The sequence below is a fragment of the Mugil cephalus genome, chromosome 8 (assembly GCF_022458985.1).
Source record: "Mugil cephalus isolate CIBA_MC_2020 chromosome 8, CIBA_Mcephalus_1.1, whole genome shotgun sequence".
Taxonomy (NCBI): Eukaryota; Metazoa; Chordata; class Actinopteri; order Mugiliformes; family Mugilidae; genus Mugil; species Mugil cephalus.
Window position 1 is genome coordinate 28,521,671 of NC_061777.1, and position 11,085 is coordinate 28,532,755.

General features: G+C 43.8%; 1 protein-coding gene across 3 annotated transcripts in view; it reads left to right on the forward strand.

The window, feature by feature from the left end:
• The window catches only part of ydjc (YdjC chitooligosaccharide deacetylase homolog), a 52,363-nt gene extending 41,278 nt beyond the window's left edge, over nucleotides 1–11,085 (forward strand). Inside the window, exons 6-7 of one of the 3 annotated variants that reach the window (XM_047592194.1) lie at nucleotides 1,502–1,679; nucleotides 9,774–11,085. In XM_047592194.1, coding sequence (XP_047448150.1) covers nucleotides 1,502–1,679; nucleotides 9,774–10,098 — 503 coding nt within the window. In that variant the 3' untranslated portion in view covers nucleotides 10,099–11,085. The remainder of the gene's footprint in view (nucleotides 1–1,501; nucleotides 1,680–9,773) is intronic. The other 2 variants (XM_047592196.1, XM_047592197.1) reach the window with 2 other exon arrangements.

An 11,085-nucleotide genomic window follows, 5' to 3' on the forward strand; every position in this document is an offset into this window, starting at 1 on the left:
GGTCTTTTTGCTAGCTTTTCACAGTTATGCTCCACATTTAACCTTCAGCAGTCCGATTTGTTCAGATATTTTCAAATTTGCAACTTTGTCAAATCCAACTTCGCCAGCCTTGGGTGTTGACCATCTTCTCCCGGTTGGTAGCTTGTCAAAGGCACACTAAACTGGGCATCACCTTGACTGTCAGGTGGTGGGACAATGCACTACACGCTCTACACACAAGAAATTCATCTTCCTCAGATCAGTTTAAGGTTCTTCATAGGGTTCATTATAGCAAGACCCGTTATCATGAATTTACCCGAACCTTTCTGACATTTGTGATAGATGCTCTCACGTGCCAGCAGACTTAGCCCCTATGTTTTGGTCGTGCCCAAGCTTGGTGGAGTACTGAAGACCTTCTTTAATTTTATGTCAGAGGTACTATAGCTGACATTAGTCCCATCACCTCAAATTGCTAAATATGTAGTACCTGAGGAGGGGGCTAAAATGACTGCTAAACAACTTAATGTTCTATCTTTTGCTTCACTAATTGCCCGTCGTCGAATTCTCCTCCTCTGGAAGAGTCACTTACCTCCTTCAAACACATCCTGGCTGCAAGACCTGTTATCAACTGGAAAAAATCAAATACACTATTCATGGTTCAACAGACAAATTCTACAGATGTTGGCAACCGTCTTACTAGAGATCCAGGAAGTACCTGTTGACACTATATCATAATGTCCTTTTCTGTTTTTTTTTTTTTTAATGCTATTTTTATCACTATCAAATCTGCACCGTGCACCGTGAACTGTGGTTTTGCATTTGAGTGGGCAGTTGAGTGAATAAGTTATGGCTGAAGTTATTTTGGGCAAAACTGCAAAGATCTTGCACGTTTCTGCGACCATCATAACGGGTCCGATTTTTCAGTGACTAGAACTGCACCTTTTTGAATCCCAGTCCCAGGGTGAAAAAAAAAACGTATGCAGTAGTGCATAGTTTTTCTTACATGAACACTTGAATACAAACATGATGGTGTCATCACCTTACCGTTCTCCCCTCTAGCCCCCCCAGGATTATGAACTATATTCTGGACTGTATGTTTGTGACAGAAACACCACCACGCATTGGCCAGGGATATGTACTACAGCTTTTCTACAACTAGATACGGTTTTGCAATGGATTGATATTCACGGAGAAATTCTTGAAACCACTCCAAGGATATCTGAGACAGGAAAAGAAAGAGAAAGATTGAGGACTAGTGCTGGAAGAGAAGAATGACTGACATTTATTAGAATTTCAATTGGTTATCAAAACACAGTGTTTCCAGACTTGTCCATAAATTAGATCCTTATATATATATATATATATATATATATATATATATATATATATATATATATATACATATATATACATATATATATATTATGACTACATCGTCATTAAATTTTGGTCATGATGACTAGGCTGTTGGCTGTGAGAGGCAATAGTGCTGATGTCATTGTACTGTGTGTATACTCTGCAGAGGTGTGCAAGGTGTTTGCACAGGTCCTGTCAGATCTCAGGATTCCATACACTCGTCTTCCAGTGGAGCCAGGTTTACACAACTGCCCCTGGCTGCCAGCACATCTCCAAAGTTTCTACACACAGGTGGAAAAGGACGCTAAAGATTCTATCCCTATCTTCAAACGTTATGGAATAAGGTCTGTTTTGATGAATCTTCACTATTCAAATGGCATGCATATACAATTATCACCACATAAACAGAGTGTGCGGGGAGAATGTGACTTCACACATATTTTAGTTTACACATGTCAGTGACTGGCAGGCACATTATCTCTGCACACCAAAAACAGGTTTTAGTCATTGGCTCACTCCTACAAACGTGTCTGTATGTAAGCCTTAACAGGAAAAAGAGCACATATATGGCATTATAAGCAAAAAATATGTGTAGACATTTTTTTGTTTAACAGATGACTTGTTTTATAAATAATAGCAACAGATTTGGATAGTTTCCGCTTTATATACGCAAATAATGCTTCCAAAACAGTTTCATACCCTTTCTCAATTTCAACCCCATTTAAGCTTAATTAAAAAGTTTAATTTCACAGTTATTGCAAACACCGCCAAACACCATACATTTTACATACTTAGGTCCTAAAACTGAACCTTGTGGTACTCCACAGGTTACTCTTCTGAAAAAACATATTAATTTTTACATACTGAAACCTTTTTTCTAAATAACACTGTAGAGTGACGCCTCTTATTCCATAACATTCCAGTTTCTGCAGAAGTAATGAATAATTAATTCTGTCAAACGCAATACTCAATAAATAAAATGTAGAGTGTTGTTTCTTATCTACTGCTGTTGTTATATTTTCTACAAAATCTATGACAGCTGGAGATGTTGATCTCTTGCTCCTAAACCCATATTGATGGTCACTTAGTACTTTATGTTTCAGCGAATGCATCAAGTCTGTTAACAAATACTTTTTCAAGTATTTTGGAAAACTGAGGTAACAAATACAGAGGTCTAAAATTTGTTACAATATGCTTACCCCCATTTGCTGCAGAGGGGTTGTTAAACTACCTTGGCGACTTCTGCCCCAGTGATTGGACGACCCTGTAGCAAAAGCTCATAATGTAATAACTTAAATTTAAGAAAAGTTCATATTGTAATAATTAGCTCATGATGTAATATAATCGTTAGAGCATAATGTGATAACGGCTTTGTGCATAATATAATAAAGTATTAACAATTCATAATGTAATAACAGCTAATATCGTGAGAAAAGTGTTGTATTATCATCATTTACCTGTGTCACTCTCGCAACGGTGGAAGGAAATGCTTTCACCTCTGTCACTCAGGGTCAAACAATTACTGCAAAATGTAGTGGAAAAATGGCCAACCTCTGACAATGAAAATGCACTAGGTGAAAAGGTCTGTGTTTGAATATGACTTGTACATAGGTGGCATGACAGTAACCAACTCAACCAACCCTGGAGAAGAGGGTAAATTGGGGAAGGAGGGGGACTGCAGTTCATTTAGCTTCATTTAGCAACTGTTGCTACAAGTAAATGCAGGACACAAAAATAAGTGAACTCTGTTTCCATGACACCTTAAGAAGACCTTCCAGTTGCTGTTATTTTATTTTTGGTATCAATGCCAATTTAATAAAGACTTTTAAGTATTGTTTTCCTACTACTTACATTAAAAACACAATTGCAGCCTGTCAGGACACCCAAGTAAATACATAAGTCCAAATACATTTATCTAAATAGTAAGCATAAATAATACATGACCAATAAAAACCAAGTCTAGGAGACTCCATTTGTCAAAGCTCAAAGAGTGAATGGGATATTTTTTTTTTATTTATTTATTTATTTTTTATATAAGTTTCTCTCCTCCGGGTACCACAGTTTACACTCACCTTCCAAAGACATGCTTGCTAGTTTGATTGGTGATTCTAAATTGTTTGTCTTGCAATGGACTAGTGGCCCGATCGATCCCCGAAGGGAAATTAGGTTGTCATAGCAGTCCAGTAATTGAATACAATAAAATACAATAGAATAAAATACTGAGGTATAAAAATGCAAGCAAAGATAAACACACAGAAGGTTCTGGTGCATTGTGGATCGGGCAGCAGACTAAGGCGGGGGCCTTGGCGATCTGATCCTGGGTTATAGAAGCTGGCTCTTGGAACATGGAATCTCCCCTTGAGTCCTTGAGAGAGGTTGGACCCTCTTCTTTGCTGGAGTTGCAGCACGTGAGAGGCAGAGGGCCAGAGTGTGGTGTTTGCATACCCCCATACTCTCTGCCTGTATGTAGGAGCTCTCCAGGGTGGATGAAAGTGTTGCTTCCCTGCACCTTTGGTTCAGGGAACTCTGGTGGGAGTTGAAGATCATTGTGACAGATTCTTCTGCCAGGCATTCCCAGCGGACCCTCACTATTTGTTTGGGCCTACCATGTCTGCACGGCATCTTCACCTACCATCTGATCCAACCCACCACCAGCGGGTGAATCAGTTGACAGCTCTGCTCCTCCCTTCACCTGAGTGTCCAGAACATATGGTCGCAGGTCAGATGATACAACTATAAAGTCAATTATCGACCAGTGACCTAGGCTGTCATGGCACCAAGGGTGCCTTATGTTTGAACATGGTGTTAGCTATGGACAGACTGTGACTTGCACATAAGTCCAATAACTGAACACTCAGGTTCAGATCAGGCAGGCTCTTTTACACCCCTCCAGGTCACGCTGCCATTGCCCACGTGACTGCTGAAGTCCCCCAGTGGAAAATGGAGTCCCCAGTCAGGTGCAGTCCAGCATCCGTCCTAGGACTTCCAAAAAGAACTCTAACATGCAGGCAGAGAGTCTGGGGGTAAGCAAAAAACCCACCCCAGCCCTCTCAACTGGAGCAAATCCAGCAAAGTAGATAGTCCAGTCCCTCTATAGGACTTGAGTTACCTTCGCCTAGGTCCAGTCTGCCTTGGGAGATCTAAATTAAATCAATATTTGGTGTGACCAGCCTTTTCCTTCGGGAAGCATCAATTCTTCTAGGTACATTTGCACACAGTTTTTGTATTAACTCGGCTGGTAGGTCATTCCAAACATTTTAGAGAACTTACCACAGATCTTCTGTGGGTGTAGGCTTTCTCAAATCCTTCTGTCTCTTCATGTAATCCCAGACACCCTCAACAATGTTGACATCTAGACTCTGTGAAGGCCATGCCATCGCTTCCAGGACTTCTTGTTTTTTACTCTGAAGATACATCTTAATGACCTTGACTGTATGCTTGGGGCTTTGTCATGATACAGAATAAATTTGGGGCCAATCATACACCTCCCTGATGGTATTGCATGATGGCTAATTATCTGCCTGGATCTCATCATTATTGTGCCACTACCAACCCTTCTGCTAGAACCAGATATTTCAACTTTTGACTCATCTGTCCAGAGCAGCTGTTGCCATTCTTCTGCATCCCAGTTTCTATGTTTTCGTGCATAGTTGAGTCGCTTGGCCTTGTTTCCATGTCAAAGGTATGGATTTTTGTTTGCAACTCTTCCATGAAAACCACTTCTGGGCAGACTTGTCCGGATATTAGATGGGTGTACCTGGGTCCCACTGGTTTCTGCCAGTTCTGAGCTGACATCATTGACAGCACTGCTGGACACCTTCTGATTTCTTCTGAGGGAAATAAGCTTGATGTGTTCTTCATCTGCTGCCAAGTTTCCTTGGCTGACCACTGCATCTACGATCCTACAAAATCCCTGACTCCTTGACTGCAAGTGTACCTATAAAGATTGATGCTGAAGGCAATCATTATTTATATTTTTGAAAGCATTCTCAGTTTTGTCCACACCTACACTACCGTTTTAGAACACCCTAATTTTTCCAGTTATTTATTGCAATTCAAGTCATGCAAGCCCAATGAAGAGCTTGAAATGGTACGGCAAGTACTGAACAGCCAGAGGTTAAAAAAAAAGGTTTGGTTACCCAAAACTAAAAAATAATGTATAAGTTTAAGATAAAGAGGCTCTCCTGGGCCACGAAACACCACCATTGGAGTACCGGAGACTGGAAGAAGGTATTTTGGACTGATGAATCGAAATTCAGTTCATTACGCAGGATCTTTGTATGCCATCGAGTAGGCGAGAGGATGGTTCCACAGTGTGTGACATCAACTGTCAAACATGGAGGAGGAAGTGTGATGGTCTGGGGCTGTTTTGCTGGATCCAGGTTCGGTGACTTGTACAGAGTGAGCGGCACCCTGAACCAAAATGGCTACCACAGCATTCTGCAGCACCATGCAATACCCTCTGGTATGCGCCTAGTTGGTCAGAGGTTCATCCTACAGCAAGATAAGGACCCGAAACACAAGTCCAAGCTACGCCAAAACTACCTCAGGAAAAAAGAAGATGGTAAGCTTGAAAACATGGAGTGGCCAGCACAGTCTCCAGACCCATTGAGCTGGTTTGGGATGAAATGGACAGAAGAGTGAAAGCCAAGCAACCTACAAGTGCCACACATTTATGGGAACTTCTGCAACAGATTTGGGAATAAGATTTGGGAATTTCTGAAGAATATTCTATTGTAGAAAGAATGCCATGAGTGTGTTCAGCTGTTATATCTGCCAAAGGTGGTGTAGCACATCTGCTACCACTGTGGGTTTCACACACACAGACAGTTTAGCCATTTGCGAGGTCTTTATTCCAACACAGAGGAATACCAACACTCAGCATAACGCTGCTGTAACTTGGCTATATCTGCTCTCTTGGACGGGGAGAGATGGTTTTCACAAAGGAGCGAGGCAGGATTGGCCGATTTTCGAACTCATATCTCTCTGCAATCGCCGTCACCAGGGAGGACTCGGCCTCTCTCCAAGCTTTAAGGAGGTTGAGGTGATAAATCTGTCTAGCCGCTCCCCTGTCAGATCACACAAGCTCATAATCAACGTCACGTCACCACAAAGGGACCTTGCAACTAGGCGAGTAATTTGGAGTATGAAGATGGGAGCAATACAAGCACTTTATCTCCCGGGGAAAACTTAATTTAGATCCTCTGTTGTACATCTACTGTTGACGTTCCCGGACCCGGAAAAAATTCTCACGTATTCAACTTACTGGAGTTTGGACCTTCCTCCCAGCTTCTCTAACCAGGTCCAAAACCCTGCGTGGTTTCCTGCCAAACAGCAGTTCAAAGGGAGAAAATCCCATGGAGGCCTGGGGTACCTTGCGTACTGCAAACAACAGAGGATGTAGCCACTTATCCCAATTACGACTATCATCGTGCACAAACTTACGGATCATGGACTTCAAAGTTTTATTCAGGCGCTCAACGAAGCCGTCAGTTTGGGGGTGGTAAACACTGGTTCGAATAGACTTGATGCCTAATAATCCGTATAGTTCTCTCGGTGTTCGCGACATAAATTGGGTGCCTTGATCAGTCAAGATCTCTTTCGGGATCCCGACTCGGGAGATGACTTGAAACGGTGCCTGCGCTACACTCTTTGCAGAGATGGTGCACAGCGGCACTGCCTCTGGATATCGGGTTGCGTAATCCACAAGAGTGATGGCTAGTTAGTTAACCAACTGGCAATCAGGGCAGGACGCACACCAGTGGCGTACATCTACAAGGATGCCTGGCCAATAGAATCGGGCCATAACATGGTTCAGTGTCTTATTACACCCCATATGTCCAGCCAATGGGTTATAATGAGCGGCCTGGAAAAGCATTTCCCGCGGCTTTTTGATACCAACAACTGGGTAATCACGACTCACTCGATATAATTTGTCCCTGTGCAATGTGGATATGTTAACGCTGCGTCAGGGTGCACCATGTGACCATCAATTTTTATCACTTGGTCAAAGGTAAAGCATAGAGGAAACCAGGAATCCATAGGAAAATTTTCCATGGAGTCAAACACAGGAACCCGTCCACAGTGTCGGACAACCTTGCGTCACCACTGAGCACAGCGTACATATCACATATCTCTGTCGGCCATGAACGTACCTCCACACACTGCCCCACCAGTTTATTAAATCCCGGCCAATCAGTACCCAGAATAAAGGGGTGCACCAGGCGGGAACTAACCGCTGCCTTTACATCGCCCTTATATTGAATTTCCACTGGTGCTACAGGGTATCTGTGAATATCCCCATCGACCCACCCTGCCTCCAACAAAGCCCCGGGTCGAATCAGGTTCTGGTGAACTACGGACTGCGTGCAACCTAAATCCACCATTGCCTGATGTGCACCCCCTGAATCCTTACCAGAACACTGTACGTCCCTCCTGGACCGGGGGAGGGTGCTGGAGGACCAACAATCTGAACCACTTGACCGACCTCCATAAGCGCGCACTCCTGGTGGAAGTGTCTGGGTTGTTCGCACCTCAAGCACTCCTGCCCTGAAGCCTGAGAAACCCCCTGTAGGTTGAGAGCAGCGCCCATAGCGGCTGGAACCTGCGGTGAAACAGAAGAAGGGGAGAGTCATTGCGCGGATGAGGGACCGGGCTGTTAGGGGTATGGTGCAAGGGACCGGGCGCCAGAGTGGGCCTCCTGTGGGGGGCTGGTGTTGGACGGCCGGAAGATGCAGCTGAGTCTCTGGAGTTTGGTCGGGAGGGAAAGGACGGCTAGGTGATTCTCTGTGAGGGCAATGGCCGCCACCAGGTCCCCGGGTCGGTGGCAGCTGGGAGCCCCTCCACGAACTGTTCCAACACGATCTTCTCCAGAACGATCGTCTCCAGCAGCTGCTCCTCACCCGTGGACTCCCCCGGCTGCAACCATCTTCTCGCTGCGTCCCACTGCTGCTGTGCATAAATGAATGGCCGGTCGGTGGGCTCCAGCTTGATCACTCTGAACCTCCGGAGGTGGTCCTCGGCTGAGTATCCTAATCGGTCCAGGACGGCCCACTTGATCTCCCCAGCGGCTTTTGCTCAGTAGGTAGAATGGGTTGTCCATGAAGCGGTTAGCGGTTCGATCCCCCGAGTGTGCCATATGCCCAAGTGTCCTTGAGCAAGACACTGAACCCCCATTTGCTCTCAATGCAACTGGCACTGGTGTGTGAATGTGTGTGTGCTTGTGTGAGCAAATGGGTGAATGTGTCTCTGACTGTAAAAGCGCTTTGAGTACCTTTGAGTAGGTAGAAAAGCGCTATATAAGAGCAAGACCATTTACAATATTCTCTCCGAGAGGTGGCAGGCAGACCAAGTGTTTGCACGTCAATCGATAATAGGGGCAGCAGGCGCACAGCCCACTCTGCCCCTGGCCAACCACACAGCGCCACAGTTCAAACATTTCGAGGAACGACTGGGGATCATTGTTCTTGGTTATCTGGTGTAGGGACACACCAGAGAGCGAAGGGGCCGGTGATGCAGCTCCAGCCCGCGACAGCATCGCCTCCAGCAGCTGTGTCTGCTTCTCCGTCTGGGTGTCCGGAGCGCCACCAATTGTTGCCGGTTCGCCAACCCCTAGTCGCGGTTCATCGCCGAAATTTCTGCCAACATCTGCGCCAGCGTCGTCACCGGCTGGACTTGCTGTGGTTCTGTCATGCTCTGTGTGTCTTAACCTTAGCTGAGCCCCACACTGGGTGCACGCCAGTGTAGCACATCTGCTACCACCGTGGATTCCCCAGCTTCACACAGACATAGACAGTTTAGCCGTTTGCGGGCTCTTTATTCCAACTCAGAGGAACACTCAGCCGATCGCAGGCTATCTCTTCTCTGGGCTGCCGTCTGGGTGTCAGCTTCCTCATCTCTGTTCAACTGTGCCTCCAGGTCCAGCACACTACTGCATTTAAAAGGAGACAGTGATTAGTCAACTAGCTACAGGTGTGCCTGCACTGCTCTCTTGAGCCCTCCCCACACCTCTCCCCTGCAGCTGATGCACCATGCTCCCTCCACAGGTGGCTACTTTGATGAGTCAAAAGTTTAGAATACATTTTGGTCTATAAATTGATTCCATAATTTCTTTTTCAACTCTAATGCCTATTTGTTCTATGCTTATTTCAGAGTGCAATGACACAAAGTGAATAATGGAAAAAGTGTGGTGTTGTAAAACTTTTGACCGGTAGTGTATATATACACATAGTTATTTACATAATTTTGTTTTCAGACACATTCTTTGATTCATTCCTATTTATACAAATTACAATGTCACAATCATTTCACATGAAAGTATGTGTTAATGTTGGTATGTGTTATGTGAAAGACCTTTTAACATAATGCTTGTCATCCCCTTGTAGTTTATGAAAGGATTCATCAGCACATAAAACCACAAATTTTCATTTTTTCCACAGGTGGCCAGATGTATATCTGGGACTTACCACCATGGGCCAAGACATGTCTGTTTCGAGGTTGCAAATGGCCCTCGGTCACGCCTTGGCTGCATTTACTACAGCTGATACCTGCAGCAGTGCAGGGAACCAGCCTGTGGTCACAGCAGAGCTCATGGTTCATCCTGGTTATCCTAGCCATCCCCAGGAAGGAGGCTGTGGAGAGGGCCCTGATGACTTTTCCCAGTCAGCTGACAGACAGCATGAGTTGAGTGTGCTCAGAGATCCATCTTTGTTGGCCCACTACAGCCAAGAGAGAGTGCAGCTGTGTGCCTTCAAAGACCTATGACGACTGCTTTCAAAATACTTCTTTATAGCTAATGTGGAGAGCTCATGTGAAGCTCAATTCTCCACAGTCTGTTCTGGGATGACAAGAGTCACATTATAATAGTACACAGGCTATACTGACCTAGATAATTATCTCAGTTAATATTATGTGATTCGGGTCATTCTGTATGTCATGAAAGAAATGTTATATATTTACACCAGTTTACCATGGGAGATGTTGAAACATAATTTCCATTGTCCAAATCAGTCATAATTTAAGTGTCTGCAACTTAATAAAAGCCATATAATATGTGTGGAGTTGTCTTCACTCTCAGTCAAAAGTGTTCACTGCCACATCAATAAAATTTATTAAAACTGTATTTGTTGAAATTAAAACTAATAAATCATGTTGAAATTGGTTTATTTCTAAATGATGGAAGCTCATGTACACCATTTGACTGCAACTGTATGGTTCTTTGAAACTAACTATTGTATTGCCCTACCTGCATCTACTACAGGTGTAAAATTATTATTATCAGCATCCATCTGAATTTATAGCCACTACTTTTCCCAGATTTGACCTATGGTGTTGGCTGTGTGCACAGTCTTTTCTTTTGCAGGAGAATGTGTGAAGACCGTTCTTATATAATATAGATGTACTTTTGGTCAATTTTCACCCTGACTTCCTTTTCAGTGATGTTACATATTACCAATGTTAGTGATGAATGAAACTACATGGAAGAAAATGCTCTTGTTTTAAGCTGAATTATAATGTGATCTTGAGAGTCCCATCTTAATGGAATCTAGATCTTAATTATTTTCACTTGGTGCAGGTTTAATCTTACCTGATAAGGAAAACTAGTACTAGCTCTTAAATTTTACATGAATGAATTTACTTAGTTAGCTAGCCTGCTAAAACCATTCCGTCAGTTGTGGAGTAACATTTACATTTGTGGGAAAACTTGAAAGACATAGGTTAAGGGATTATAATAAAACAAAATGAGCACAA